The sequence below is a fragment of the Arachis ipaensis genome, chromosome B05 (genome assembly GCF_000816755.2).
Source record: "Arachis ipaensis cultivar K30076 chromosome B05, Araip1.1, whole genome shotgun sequence".
NCBI classification, from domain to species: Eukaryota; Viridiplantae; Streptophyta; class Magnoliopsida; order Fabales; family Fabaceae; genus Arachis; species Arachis ipaensis.
In genome coordinates this window covers 23240451-23255899 of record NC_029789.2, presented here as the reverse complement: position 1 = coordinate 23255899, position 15449 = coordinate 23240451, and the positions used below count along the sequence as shown (strand labels likewise).

General features: G+C 40.4%; 2 protein-coding genes across 2 annotated transcripts; both read left to right on the top strand.

Moving 5' to 3' along the window:
- Positions 3153-5039, top strand: LOC107640376. The gene has a single exon (XM_016343900.1). The coding sequence runs from the start codon at positions 3153-3155 to the stop codon at positions 5037-5039; it is 1887 nt and encodes a 628-aa protein (XP_016199386.1).
- LOC107640375 lies at positions 5478-8018 on the top strand. Its single transcript, XM_016343899.1, has 2 exons — positions 5478-7151; positions 7497-8018. The coding sequence occupies exons 1-2, from the start codon at positions 5478-5480 to the stop codon at positions 8016-8018; spliced, it is 2196 nt and encodes a 731-aa protein (XP_016199385.1).

The window sequence follows — 15449 nt, the reverse complement described above, 5'->3', positions numbered from 1 at the left end:
TAATTATATTTATAAATTTTAATTTTATATAAATATTATTATATAATTTTTATTTTACAAGTTTTTGTCCTCCAAATTTTTTTTAAAGTTATGTCACTAAATGTGTAAAGCATTTTTATAGTCGTACAATCACATCTGTTTTTTGAATAATGGTTCACGCGATAGATGTGAAAGGTAATTATTTTTATTAATGTGACTATATGTAATTGGATGAATGTGTAAAACTATTTTACACTAATAGTGTATTTGTTGAGTTTGAAAAACTGAAATGGTGATCAAATATTATTAAAATATAAATTAAAAAATTATTAAAATTAAGTGTCTTATTTAATGCTTCCAATGGTTTGTTTGATATGTTTATTAGTGTGCAGGAGGAAGAAATTAATTTCCTAATGGGTCAAAAAAATATAGCAGCCCACTTTGGTCAAAAAATTATTTTAGCTTTGTGCAAAATCAATTCGAACATAAAGTGGCTGAAATTTGAAATGAAGATAAGCCCATATTGATAAAACAAATAAAGAAAGAAATGGCCCAAGGATACCATACATTGATCACAAAAACAAAAGGGGCCCAATTTTGTTGAAGCATGTTTTGGTTACCAATTCACTTTGGTGGAATCCAAATTTTAATTAAATTGATTGCATGCTTTCCACGGTTACCATTCTCATCTCCAATGGGTTATGGAATTCAAAATTTGATTAAATGGATTTAATGCATGCATTGATAACAGGAAAGAGAAAATGTAATTGATTTGATGGCATTTAATTTTCACACGTTACTAAGCATGGGGAGTGGAAAATTAATTCATTTTAATTTCATTCATCAATTACATTGAAAGCTTTTCTTCATTCTCTCTCTTATTTCTCTTCTTCGGTCATGTCACAGGAAAGAAAATGGAAGAAGTTATCAAAGGTAGAAACAGAGAAGCTATGAACAAGCAAGAGGCCAAGGTGATGATGGCCCTTGCAAAAAGAAGATCTACAGCATGGTGTGGCTGAGATCCTTACCGCTAAAGGTAAGATGTGGTGAGAAAGTCTCAAGATCTCCATACCTAGAAATGGAAGCAATCCATTTTGGTCAGAGAAGAAGATTCCTGGGGTATGGCTCGTCTCTACTTTGTGGCCATCCATCACAGAAGGTAGCTAGTGTAACTACGTGGAGGAGGAAGCAAAAGTGGAGCAGGAGAAGCTGTCAAGGATCAAGCGTTCATCAAGGGTCAGAAATCCTTCTTGGGGACCAAGTCAAGATGGAAGGCTCAGATTGATGGAGCTTGAAGAAAAGGGATGAGAGAGAGGTAATTGCATGTTGGTTTTAGCTTTCGGTTCCCTCTCTCTTCTCTCTGTTCGAACCGATTTTGAAGTTGAAGAAGAAGAAGTTGGCTCGGTTGAACCGTTTCAACCTTGGAAGCTTCCCCTTCTATAATAAGGGTGAACGGCCAAGGCTTGAGATAAGGAGTGAGAGCACACGTTTGGGTTCCCATAGCTCTTTGAGCTGTTTATTCTTCTCCTTCATGGTTTTCGTTGAATATTTCTTTTTCTCAGTGAGTCTGTCTGTGTTAAATTGGTAAAAGGCAAAATGTGAGATTTTGTAAGAAAAAGCCAATGAGTGAAAAAAGGTAGAGAGTTAAAGAAAAGACATTATTATCTCAGAAATTCTTTGTTGTATTTCTGTTTTGTTGTCATGATCCTGAGGGGATTCCCTTACAAGTTGGGTTAGCACTTTGCGGTTGAAAGCTAGATTGAGGTCTAGTCAAGTTCGGGTTGGGGTAGAATCTGGACTTGTTTCCTTGCAAGTTGGGTTAACACTTTGCAGTTGAAAGCTTAGTAGATGACTAAATCAAGTTCAGTTTTGGAGATAGATTCTGGACTTGTCCCGGATAGGAAAGGGTAGTTCTTAGGGAAGAATTGGTGTCTATAATCAGTTTGATTATAGTGAAATTCTGTCACTGTTGTGATGGAGACTGGATGTAGGCTGCATTACACTTAGCAGCTGAACCAGGATACTTCTGGGTGTGAATCTCTCTTTCTCTTCTACTCCTTTACTGTTTCTGTTCGTGGGAGACAAAATTAAAAAATATGTCCTAACCGGTTACGAGACAAAAAGAAAATGTCTCTTGACCAGTTATGAGACAAAAAGAAAAAATATCTCCTGGAGCTATTCTAAAAAGTAGAAAGTAACATTCAGCAAAAAGATGGCTAAGATTCAACCCCCCTTCTCTTAGCCACTGATAACCATCAATTGGTATCAGAGCTTGGTCTCAAAGAGATCAAGCTTCACAGCTTGGAGGAAAAGTGATACGTTACCTGTATCCTCGGTCGCCCGAAATACTCGGCACACAAATATCCGAGGCTGACGTCACGTTAAACAAGCTCGGAACAAAAGCAGATAAGCTCGGCCTCACCTATTCAAATAAAAAGACACGTGCATCATAAAGCTCGGTCCCGTATCAGCCGTCCGAAAATCTCGGCACGTGATCAGGACCGAAGCAGCATCACCCAATTAAAAATAAGAAACGTGCCTAGATAGTTTATAGCACCAAAACAGAATATCATAACTAACCTATAAACTAGGACTTATCCACTAACGGGCAGAAGACAACTTCTATAAAACCTAGCTAATATGCTTGGCTAGGCCTCAGGTTCTATCACTCTCACTCTTCTACTCTTTACTCTTAACTCACTCACTGAGAATTATTACTGACTTGAGCGTCGGAGTATCTTGTGCAGGTATTCCCGCCGCAGTGTTTGACTTCCGGCCGACGTAAAGCTCTTCCTCTTCGGTGTTAACCCGCTCGGAAGTGCTTAAGCTCGGCCTCCCCAGTGTTCGAACGAATCACTTGGCGCCCACCGTGGGGCCCGGAGTACATCTAACCCCATTTTTTCCTTCGTCTAGTCTTCTATTTTGTTTTGCAGGATTCCCGATCCTCGGACATGGCTGACAAGGAAAATCCACAACTCTCACAGGATGACCTCCTGGCTCAGATCGCCGAGCTTTAGACGGAGGTACGGAGGATAGCTGAGCTCTCAACACAAAACAATGGAGAAAACTCCAAAGGCTCGGCTCAAAGTGCGGCGGACCCTTTAAACGTCATCCCGCCAAAGGAGAAGTTCACCCTTGACAACCCTTTCTCCGAGGAAATCACAAACTACCAGATGCCGAAAAACTTCACGCTGCCCACCGCGCTAGAACCGTACAAGGGGTTCGGCGACCCTCGGGCCCATGTGAAGAAGTTCCAATCAAAGATGTTTTTCAACGGCCCTAACAATGAGCCCGTCCTCTGCCGAGCATTCCCCACGTACCTAGATGGTGCTGCGTTGCTATGGTTTTCTAAACTTTCTGCAGGTTCGATCTCATCCTTTGAAGACCTCGCCAGATCATTCATTGATTACTTTGCTGCATCAAGAATCTATGTTCATGGCTCGGACTACCTCGGCACCATCAAACAAGGTCAGCACGAGAGCCTGAAAGACTACATGACCAGATTCGCGGACGCCACTATGGAAATCCAAGACTTGGACCCGGCCGTTCACCTGCACGCTCTCAAGGCCGGCCTCAGGCCTGGAAAATTTCGGGAGACCATTGCCATAACAAAGCCGAAGACGCTAGAGGAATTCCGAGAAAGGGCGGCAGGTCAAATGGAGATCGAAGAACTCCGAGAAGCCCAAAAGCCAGACAAACAACCACATCGGAGAGACGAAGAAAGGACTTTCAGATCGCCAAGCAACAGGGACACTAAGAAACCTTCTAAGCCCGCGTCCAAGTACAACACATACACCAGATTCAACACTAGAAGAGAGAACATCATCAGAGAAATCCTCAACGCCAAAATCATAAAACCACCAGCCCGAGCAGGGAACTACCATGATCAAAGGTTCGTGGACAAGACGAAGCATTGTGCTTTCCACCAGAAGTTCGGTCATACTACGGATGACTGCATCGTTGCAAAGGACCTCCTAGAAAGGCTAGCACGCCAAGGGCTCCTGGACAAATACGTCGAGACCCGGAAAGGCAGAGGAGGAAACTCGGACAGGGTAGAACATAAACAACCAATGGCCGACGACAAAAAAGAGAGGACGACTCCTGATCCACCAAGAGGAGTCATCAACCATATATTAGGGGGATTCGCAGGTGGAGGAGAAACAAGCTCGGCCAGGAAGCGAAGCTATAGAGCAATGCTGGCAATCGAAGGAACTATACAACCAAAGAAGGACAAAGAACCAGATGTCACAATATCCTTCAACCAAGCAGACTTCAAATCGGCAAGCCCTAACCTCGACGATCCCGTGGTAATTTCAATCCAGGTCGGAGAACTGTTGGTAAGAAAGACATTGTTAGATCCAGGTAGTAGTGCAGATGTTTTATTTTACTCTACTTTTACAAAGATGAAATTATCAGAAAAATTAATACAACCCTCCTCCGGAGAGCTAATTGGGTTCTCCGGAGAGAGAGTCCCCATCATGGGACACATATGGCTAAAGACCACAATGGGAGAAATCCCTATGTCAAAGTCAATCGATATTCAATACCTAATAGTAAACTGTTACAACCCTTACAATATTATACTTGGGAGACCCGCCCTGAATGTATTCAGGGCAGTGGTGTCCACATTACATTTGTGTGTCAAGTTTCCAGTGCAGGGAAACAAGATCGCTACGGTGCATGCCGACCATCAAGAAGCTCGGCAATGCTATAATGCTGGCCTAAAATCAATACAAACAAAACAGGAAGCTCGGTCCCAGGTTCAAGCAATCCACACGTCCGCCACCACAGCAACACTAGGCGATCTAGACCCGAGAGAAGACCTCGGCGAAAGACCTCGGCCAATGGACAATCTTCAACAAATAACACTAACAGCAGACGACAAACAATGCACATATGTCGGAGAGGCATTAGAAGGGGCAGACCGAGCAAGACTCATTCACATACTGCGCCAGAACGCCGACCTTTTTGCATGGACACCAGATGACATGCCCGGAATCAACCCAGAAGTCATCTGCCACAAGCTAGCAATCGACAAAACAATCCGACCAGTTGCATAGAAGAAAAGGACCCTCGGAGAAGAGAAAAAACAAGCAGCACTCGAAGAAACTCAGAAGCTCCTCAATGCAGGTTTCATCAGAGAAATTCGCTTCACCACATGGTTGTCCAACGTGGTAATGGTAAGGAAGAGCTCAGGTAAATGGCGCATGTGCGTCGACTTTACAAATTTAAATAAAGCTTGCCCTAAAGATGCATACCCATTGCCTTGCATTGATAAATTAGTTGATAACGCCTCTGGTTTCAAAGCTTTGAGTTTTATGGATGCATACTCTGGCTATAACCAGATTCTAATGCACCCAGAAGACCAAAGCAAAACAGCTTTTATAACAGAGCATGGGAACTTTTGTTACAAGGTAATGCCCTTTGGCCTAAAGAATGCAGGTGCAACATACCAAAGGCTGATGGACAAAGTATTCCAACAGCAGATAGGCCGCAATATGGAGGTCTATGTAGACGACATGGTAGCAAAAACACCTATGCAGGGGTCACACTGTGACGACCTAGTAGAAATCTTCAAACAACTCCGAGCATATAACATGAGACTCAATCCAGACAAATACGCGTTCGGAGTACAAGGAGGGAAGTTCCTCGGGTTCATGTTGACATCTCGAGGCATCGAGGCCAACCCAGAAAAATGCAAAGCCATACTGAACATGACAAGCCCAAAAACGGTAAAGGAAGTCCAACAACTTGCAGGAAGAATAGCTGCTCTATCACGCTTCCTACCAGCAGTAGCAAGCCGATCTTATAACTTTTTCCAGACATTTTCTAAAGGCAGAAAATTCACCTGGACTGACGAATGTGAGAATGCTTTTACCGAACTTAAACAACACCTCACATCACCACCAATCCTCCAAAGGCCAGAGACAGGTAAGCCACTATATTTATACCTATCAATATCTAACCATGCTATAAGCTCGGTCTTAGTAACAGAAACAGGAAAAAAGCAAAGCCCGGTATACTTCATCAGTAGGGTACTACAACCAACAGAAACAAGGTACCCGAAGATAGAACAACTGGCGCTGGCACTAATCACCACAGCAAGAAGATTACGGCACTACTGCCAAAGTCACACAATCATAGTGCGAACAGACCAACCGCTAAGACAAATACTAACCAGACCCGAGCTCGCCGGCAGATTAATAAAATGGTCGGTCAAGCTCTCCGAGTTCGACATTCAATACGAATCAAGAAAAACACTGAAGTCACAGGTGCTAGCCGACTTCATATCAGAAATGACCAATGACACACATAACACAGAGGTCAGGTGGAGCATACATGTAGATGGAGCATCCAACAAGGAAGGCAGTGGAGCGGGGATACTACTCAAGGAAGGAAACAAAGTGGTGGCCGAGCAATCACTGCAGTTCCGCTTCAACGCAAGCAACAATCAGGCGGAGTACGAAGCCCTACTCGCTGGACTAAAGCTCACCTTACGACTACAAATACCTCGGATAACAGCCTACTGCGACTCTTCATTAGTGGTACATCAAATAAAGGGCGAATTCCAGGTAAAAGATCCTTTGTTAGAGAAATATTGGCTCGTAACAAAGGATCTAATTTCAAAATTTAAAGAATTTGATATTATCCATGTAAACCGAGAACAAAACACCAGGGCCGATGTGTTATCTAAGTTAGCCACAACTCGGCAAGCCGAAAACACATCGGCACTGTCCCAACTAACACTCGACAAACCAAGTTTTGAGCAGGATACAATTTTGAGTATTACACAGGTCCCAGATTGGCGAATACCTTTCCTCAATTATATAAACACAGGCACCATACCAAATAACGAACCAAACTTGCCACTCTTCCGAAGAAGAGCAAGCTTCTATACAGTGCTCGGAAACACCCTATACAGGCGAGGACATTCACAACCACTGCTCAAGTGCATCAGCAAAGAGGAAGCCGAGGAGGTTATGGCTGAAACACATGAAGGAGTCTGTGGCAACCATATTGGCGGCCGAGCACTAGCAGCAAAGATCTTGCGAACAGGTTACTATTGGCCGACGATAAAACAGGACTGCATCACAAAGGTCAAAGCATGTGATAATTGTCAAAAGCACGCCACCCTCTCAGAGACTCCGGCCGAGGAGCTCCATACCATAGAGGTAAGCTGGCCTTTCGATAGGTGGGGATTAGATATCCTCGGACCCTTTCCGAAAGCGCCAGGCCAGGTAAAGTTCCTCTTAGTGTCAATTGACTATTTCTCTAAGTGGATAGAAGCACAACCACTAGCACACATAACAGCAGAAAAAGTGCGATCCTTTATATGGAAAAATATCATATGCAGATATGGTATCCCACGAGAGATAATCTCGGACAACGGGAGATAATTTACAGATCATAAGCTCGCCACTTTTCTGACAAATTTTAACATCAAACATCACTTCAGCTCAGTAGAGCACCCGCAAACTAACAGACAAGTTGAATCAGCTAACAGAATTATCTTGCAGGGATTAAAGAAAAAACTCGGCGAAGCTAAAGGGGAGTGGGCTGACCTCATTCCAGAAATTCTATGGAGCTACAACACCAGCATCCAATCTGCCACAGGGGAAACTCCCTTCAAATTGGTATATGGCGCAGAAGCGCTCATTCCAGTAGAGGTCAGCGTCCCAACGTTAAGGACCAAACTCTATAATCAACCAAACAATCAACAAGCTCGGTCAGCTGACCTGGACCTCCTAGAAGAAGACAGAGATATCTCCGCCATAAAGCAGCGAGCCAGAAAACGATACCTAGAGCAAAGACACCACAAAAGAGTAGTCCACAGGTCTTTCAACAATGGAGACCTTGTACTCAGACGAACAGAAGATGCACGGAAACCACCAGCACATGGCAAATTAGCGGCGAATTGGGAAGGTCCTTTCCGAGTTCTCCAAAACCTTGGAAAGGGGGCTTACAAATTAGAAACCCTTAGAGGAGAGCAACTTTCGGGAACATGGAACGTCTCCTCTCTAAGGGAATATCAATCGTGACATAGCCTGTGTAATAAGCGAATGATGGTACTCTTTTTCCCTCCGACGGTTTTTTCCCAAAACACAAGGGTTTTACTCGGAAAGGGTTTTAACGAGGACGGACGCAACAAATCCTTGTACACATACAACTTAATGTTTTCATTTCGACAGTTAACATACATTTCAATTAGAAAACACTTCAAACTAGCCGAGCATAATCCTCGGAACCCTAAACATCACGAGCCGAGCATATTCCTCAGAAAACTACCAGCATAAGAATAAGTCAAAGTTTATCTAATTAAACTGATCCGAGCTTCATACTCGGAAAACAACATGCGCATGCCGAACATACTGCTCGGAGGAAGTACAAACAAACAATATCATCAAGTCACTTAAACAAATCCTAATGCGCTTCCATTTAAAAATACAAGTTCTACATTAGAACATCTACTCTCATTTCCAACAAATTCACTTAAACAGAGAATGGCTTTGGCCACCTTCGATACATATATACGATTACTTCCAACACACAATCATAAGTTTATCCGAAAAATCAAAGTTTATAAGATAAGTCATCATCAAGCCGAGCTATATGCTCGGAAAACAAAAGTATCGCAACCGAATCACATACTCGGTACCCAAAATGTTATCGCCAAATATTCGAAAACATAGTTCAAGATAAAACAACCACAAGTTTCAAGCATGCTACAAATATACAAAATAAACAAGATCAAATACTAAAAGCCTAGTCTGCCTTATCGCCAATACTAGACTCCCCGCTATCATCTGAAGCAGCAGCACCATCATCCACAAGCCGCCCGTTCACAACCACTTTAGTTGCATCAAGCATGTCCGCATCCGATCCAGGAAACAACACCCGCACTTGAGAAACAGCGCACTCAAAGCCTTGTGCATACGACTCATAAACCTCAGTCTGCAACTCCTTCACCCTTGACCCCAAGCGATCATTGTCAGCCTGAACAGTCTTCATCTCCTCTACACAAGAGAGGTGAAGACGTTTTTCCTCAGCAAGCTCGGACTCTTTCAACTTTAATGAGGAGGACAATTCCGTAATAGCTTTCTCCTTCTTCTCCAAAGCTGAAGACAGCTCAGCAACATCCAGAGCAGACTTGTGTTCTCTCTCAAAAACCAGCTCTTGAGCACGACCAACAGCTACCATACGTGCACCAATCACCTAGAACAAAAACAAAGAACATCAAACACAATATAACAAACGCACACCAAGACAAAATACAACCCTCACCTGCATAAAACGGCTCACTCCTACATGGCCGACATCCTCGATCATCTTCATATCATCCGGGAAGCAACAAAGCTCATCAGCCATGACAGAAAAAGGATACAATTTTCCCCATAATGAACGACAATGAACATTTTCCGAATAGCCATGCAGTCTTTTTTGAGACTCATAAGCAGATTCCACTCGCTGAAGCTCCACAGAAGACTCCCCTTCCTTCAAGAAAGCCTCAGCAATTTTTTCTTTTGCAAAACCCCTCTTTCGTTTAGACTTAAGAGCAGCCTCGGACTGAATCACAGGGCCTTTATCAGCATTAGTAGCCGAGCTCTCCTTCTCAGCCTTCTTCCGCTGATTGAAGAATGATTTCAAGCCAGCAGTAGTAATCGTAGGCACCTTCTCACCTGCACCAAAAAGCCAACAAGGTAAGTACAGACAAGAACAAAACAACAAACTAAGCAAAAAACAACTAATTTACCTAGATATCTCAGAACCGCCTCTCTATCAGAATTCCATTTTAACAATTTGGACACAGATAGCAACCCCTTTGGGCCCAACTTCTCAAACAGAAACTCCATCACAAGTTGATCATCAACCGACCTATCATCCACGTCTAAAGCTTGCACAGGCTCGGAACACCAAGACAAAGGGAACTTCTCAACAAGAAACTCAGTTAAATAAAAAGGAAACTCCTCGGGTACACTCCTCACTTTAACATACATGGTTTTAAAGTCCTTAAAAGAAGACTTGTAGAGGCCAAAAATAGCGCGACGGGGGTAACTACTTAGATTAACCCAGAGACCTCCGTTAACCCCTTTAGCTTGAAACAAGGAGAAAAACAACCGAAGAGAGGGCGCCTGCTCAAGGAATTCCATCAACACCTCAAAAGCCCTAACGAACCCCCAGGAGTTTGGGTGAAGTTGACTCGGAGCACAATTCAACCAATAAAGTACACCACATTCAAAATCAGTAAAAGGGACCCTAACTCCCAATTCAGTAAAAAGGCAGCTGTACATATAAAAGTAAGCCCAATCATCACGAGAATGAAAAATCCGGTCATCAACACCACAGGGAAGTATCTCTATCCTTATATCACTACCACTCCTAACCCAAACATTCGAACCCAGCATATCAACAGACTCTTTATCACTGAACTGAGACATATACTCCTTAACCCTAGAATCAACCCAACTATATAAACCCCCCTCACCCTCATTAGACATTTTAACTTCCATAAGAATAGGGAGCAGAAAATCAAAAGTGAGAGAAGAAGAGAGAAGCAGCAAGAAGATGAATCAACACTCACCTTTCTTACTCATTTTCTCCGAAAACGCAGAAGCACCCAGCACAAAAAGGAAAAATATTAGGGAAGGGAAGCACGTTTATTACATAGTGGAAAGGAAGTTACATATGAAACGTTTCCCTCTGATCTACACCCTTAGAAAGCCCACGATCAACGCTCAGCAGATCAAACGGTCAGGGGCTCCTCGAAACTTACAATGCAATCAAATCAATCATTCATTACCACACGAAGAACAACGCAGGCAATAAATGCCACAAACCATTTCAAAACACCAATGCGCCAAAACTAAGACAAGCTCGGGGGCTGTAAGGAGCACACATAATAAACCAAGCGACCGAGGATTTTGCCATCCGAAGTATACAAAGCTCGCCTTAGTCTTGTCCAAACCAAGGCAAGCTTGGGGGCTATGATACGTTACCTGTATCCTCGGTCGCCCGAAATACTCGGCACACAAATATCCGAGGCTGACGTCACGTTAAACAAGCTCGGAACAAAAGCAGATAAGCTCGGCCTCACCTATTCAAATAAAAAGACACGTGCATCATAAAGCTCGGTCCCGAATCAGCCGTCCGAAAATCTCGGCACGTGATCAGGACCGAAACAGCATCACTCAACTGAAAATAGGAAACGTGCTCAACTAGTTTATAGCACCAAAACAGAATATCTCAACTAACCTATAAACTAGGACTTATCCACTAACGGGCAGAAGACAACTTCTATAAAACCTAGCTAATATGCTTGGCTAGGCCTCAGGTTCTATCACTCTCACTCTTCTACTCTTTACTCTTAACTCACTCACTGAGAATTATTACTGACTTGAGCGTCGGAGTATCTTGTGCAGGTATTCCCGCCGCGGTGTTTGACTTCCGGCCGACGTAAAGCTCTTCCTCTTCGGTGTTAACCCGCTCGGAAGTGCTTAAGCTCGGTCTCCCTAGTGTTCGAACGAATCAAAAAGATTCTGATGAAGAACTACATGGGTTCAAACACAGTGGCTTATATTCTGACAGAAGGACAGTCCAACAACAGATCTCCATTCTTCAAAAAAAAAAGAGAGAAAGAATGAAGATCTTTTCTCAATCAGTGGATTACAGCATGTGGAAGATAATCAGAAATGATCCTCAAGTCCCTACAAAGGATGGCGCTGGTGGTATTGTCTCTCCCAAAGCCGAAGCAGAATTGAATGAAGATGACAAAAGGAAAGGAAAACTAAATGGCAATGTTGTCAACATACTGAACTGTGTAATCAACTTCAAGGAATACCAGAAGGATTCAAGATGCAAAACAGCAAAGAAAATCTGGGACAAAGTTTCAAGTCACACCTGAGGGCATCATAAAAAAAAATCAGAAGTGACATGCTGAGCAGAGAGTATGAGATGTTCTCTATGAAGGAAGGAGAATCAATTGATGACATGATTCTTTATCATCATTAATAGCTTGGATGCTATGGGGATTACTTATTCCGAACAGATGCTAGTGAGGAAAATCTTGAGAAGCTTGACAAGAGAGTGAAAAGTGAAATAACCTGTAATGAGTTGAGAGAAAAGTTACTAGCATATGAAAAAAAAAATGATGATACAAAAAAAAAGAGGAGAGGGGAGAGTGGCTCTTAAATCTTGCACTAAATTATTAGATGATGAATCCAGTGACTGTTTATAAGATTACGAGTTTGCATGTTTTGCTAGGAAACTTAGAAGGATGATGAAACTCAAAAGAAGAAGCAGATGTGGCAACTCAAAGGAACCAAAAAGAAAATGACTTATGGCTTCTTGGGAGGATCTCAAGATTGACTCAGATAAGGAAGAAGACTCCGAAGATAGAGCACAAATCTGTTTCATAACTGATGAAGATCAACAAGAAGAGGTAAATTTATATGACTTATCTCTTGATGATTTGCATGTGACTATTGATGATCTCTCTCACCTTTCTGAAACATTGCTGAATAAATACAACAAATATAAATCTGAAAATGAAGTTTTGAATGCTGAAAATAATTTTTTGAAAGAAAAGAGTGAAGGAGACCAAATGTGCTTTTGATTTCATTAAAGAAAATAGATTTTTTTAAATATGAAAATGTTCAATGGAAAGCGCATTATTGATCTCTCTCAAAAATCTGTTGCTGAAAATAAAAGATTAAATGATCAAAAGTTTGAATCATGATTTAGCAAAATTTGCACATAACTCAAACAACTTAAACAAATTACTTGCTAATCAAAGAACTTTGTTTGAAAAATCAGGTTTAGGGTATGTAATGAAAAATGATGCAATTAAAAAAAAATCACTTGCAAATTCACAGCATCATCTTCAAAAATAAAATTATCTTTTGATAAATCTGATCTTGAATATTCATCTAACATTGATGCTGATTTTGAAAAGCCATATTTTTTATAAGAATGCATCTTATTTAAAACCTGAACCTGCTTCAAATAAACTCTGTTCTGGGTTACATCTCTAACAATGAGGACATTTTTAGAAAATTTTTCTTTCACAAAAGAGCCTCACGTTCTAGATACCCATCTGTGTCAAGAAATTCTGGTTCAAGGTTTCTGGCAAAATGAGGTACTAATGTTAGAGATGGATCTTTCAAAAGAAATGCACCCTTTCAAATACCAGAAAATTCAAATTTTTTGATCACCATCAGCATCATATCTTAAAGTATTTTCAGCAACATGCTCACACAAATTACTGTTTTAATTACAATAAATCTGGTCACTCTTCTTCTTAATGCTTTATTGACAAAAGAAGAGTAGGAAATAAAACATACAAGGTTGTTTGTGATTTTAATGCTCTTGGGCAACCAAGAAGGGTTAACTTCAAAGGATCCAAATTATTTTGGATACCTAAGGTCACTTAAAAGATTTGTGCAGTTTTGCTTAGCATCCAAGAAGAAGAAAGACATGTGATACTTGAATAGAAGATGCTCTAGGCACATGACCGAAAAGCCCACTTTCTTTGATGAATTTAATGGAAGCTTTGTGACTTTCGGTGACAATGGTAAATAAAAAATTGTGGCCGTAAGTAAGGTTGGTAAGAATTTCTCAATTTTCATTAATGTTGTATTTTGAGTTGATTGGTTGAAACACAATCTTCTAGGCATGAGCCAATTGTGTGATTTATGTTGTTTGACTTTTTTCAAGAAATTGAAATGCTTGGTTGTGTGTGAAAAATCTAGTGAAATTTTGTTTGAAGTTATAAGATGCGATAATGTGTATGGACTAACCTTAGAGGATCTAAAAGAACAAAATGTAGCTTATTTTATTTCCATAGAATCTGAGAAATAGTTATGGCATAAGAAAATAGAACATACAAGCATGTTTCTAGTTTTTAAGCTTGTGAAAAATAATTTAGTTAGATATCTTCCTAAAAATAAAATTTGACAGTGACATCACTTGTGATGCTTGTCAATTGGGTAAATAAACAAAAAAAAAAATTTTTCAAACCCAATGATGACATCTCAACCAAAAGAATTTTGGAAATGTTACATATTGATCTTTTTGGTCCTACAAGGACTCAAACTCTTGGTGGTAAGCAGTATAGCTTAGTGGTGTCTGATGACTATACTAAGTTTGGATGGATTCTTTTTCTTAGCTCATAAGAATGATGTCTTTCTTGTTTTTTTAACACTATGTAAAAAGATTCAAAATGAAAATTGTTTTCTTAAGAAGTGATCATGAAAATGAGTTTGAAAAACAACACTTTGATGAATTTGGTAGTTCATATAATTTTTCATGTCCTAACATACCTCAATAAAATAGAGTTGTTGAAAGGAGAAATAGAGGCCTTCAAGAAATTACTAGGGCTATGTTTTGGTGAAAATGAAATTCCAAAATTCTTTTGGATTGAAGCTGTATTTTAAACCAAATCATCATTAGAAAAATTTTAAAGAAAACACCATATGAGTTTTGAAAAGGAGTACCACCCAATCTTAAGTACTTTCATACTTTTGGATGCAAATACTTTGTGTTAAACACTAAAGATATTTTTAGAAAATTTGATCCAAAAATCTTATGAAGGTATCTTTGTTGGATATTCAACCACTAGTAAAGCTTATGAGTTTACATCAAGAAACATGGAATAATCGGAAAGTTCATACATACCATTTCCTTATGATTCTAACTCTATTTCAAATGTTGTTGAAAAAATTGATGCAGGAACTAAGATTGCACAAAATTCAGAAGAATTCAAGAAAAAGACAAATCTGAACCTTCAATGGAAGATGCTATTCACAAGTCTGCAAACCAGAATCTAGGAGATGATTCTGTTTTGTCTCTTCCTGACACAGAGTTCATACTCAACCTGAGATCACCTCACAAAAGTCAAGAGAATGGAAGTTCTTAAAGAACTATCCACATGAATTCATCATTGAAGATCCCTCTTGAATAAAAGCAAAGGAGGAAGAACTGGTCCAATTTAAGATCTTGTTGAGATCGTGTGAATAGGAGCAACATTTCAAAAATTTGTTGTTGTCGTAGAAAATCCATGTTTGGACAAGCAAGAAGCAAGCTACTGTTGTTCTGTCAACGGCTAAGGCCGAATTCTCAACTTCCTCTTGTTCTCAATTGACTTGGTTTAAAATACATTTTGCACATTACAAATTGCAAGTCAATAGTATCCCTATGTTTTGTGACAACTTGAGTGCAATAAATCTTTTTGAAAAATCATGTTTTACACTCAAGAACTAAGCACATTAAAGTAAGATTTCATTCCATAAAAGAACATGTGCTAAAGGGAACAATTGATATTCAATTTTTTGAAATTGAGAACTACTCTAGAGACTGTTCATTGTTGAGTTTTTTTTTAAATAAAATATGCTTAAAGATCTTTCTGGTTGTTTTTGTCTCCCAGGTTACAAGGAGACAAATCTGGGCAGATGATGACTCCCTCTAGGTTCCATGAA

Bases quoted from the DNA above. Each gene is read 5' to 3' on its own strand.
- LOC107640376 (XM_016343900.1), top strand. From the start codon at position 3,153: ATGCCGAAAAACTTCACGCTGCCCACCGCGCTAGAACCGTACAAGGGG.
- LOC107640375 (XM_016343899.1), top strand. From the start codon at position 5,478: ATGGAGGTCTATGTAGACGACATGGTAGCAAAAACACCTATGCAGGGG. The intron at 7,152-7,496 runs GTAAGCTGGCCT...ATTATCTTGCAG, and splicing joins AGGAGCTCCATACCATAGAG to GGATTAAAGAAAAAACTCGG.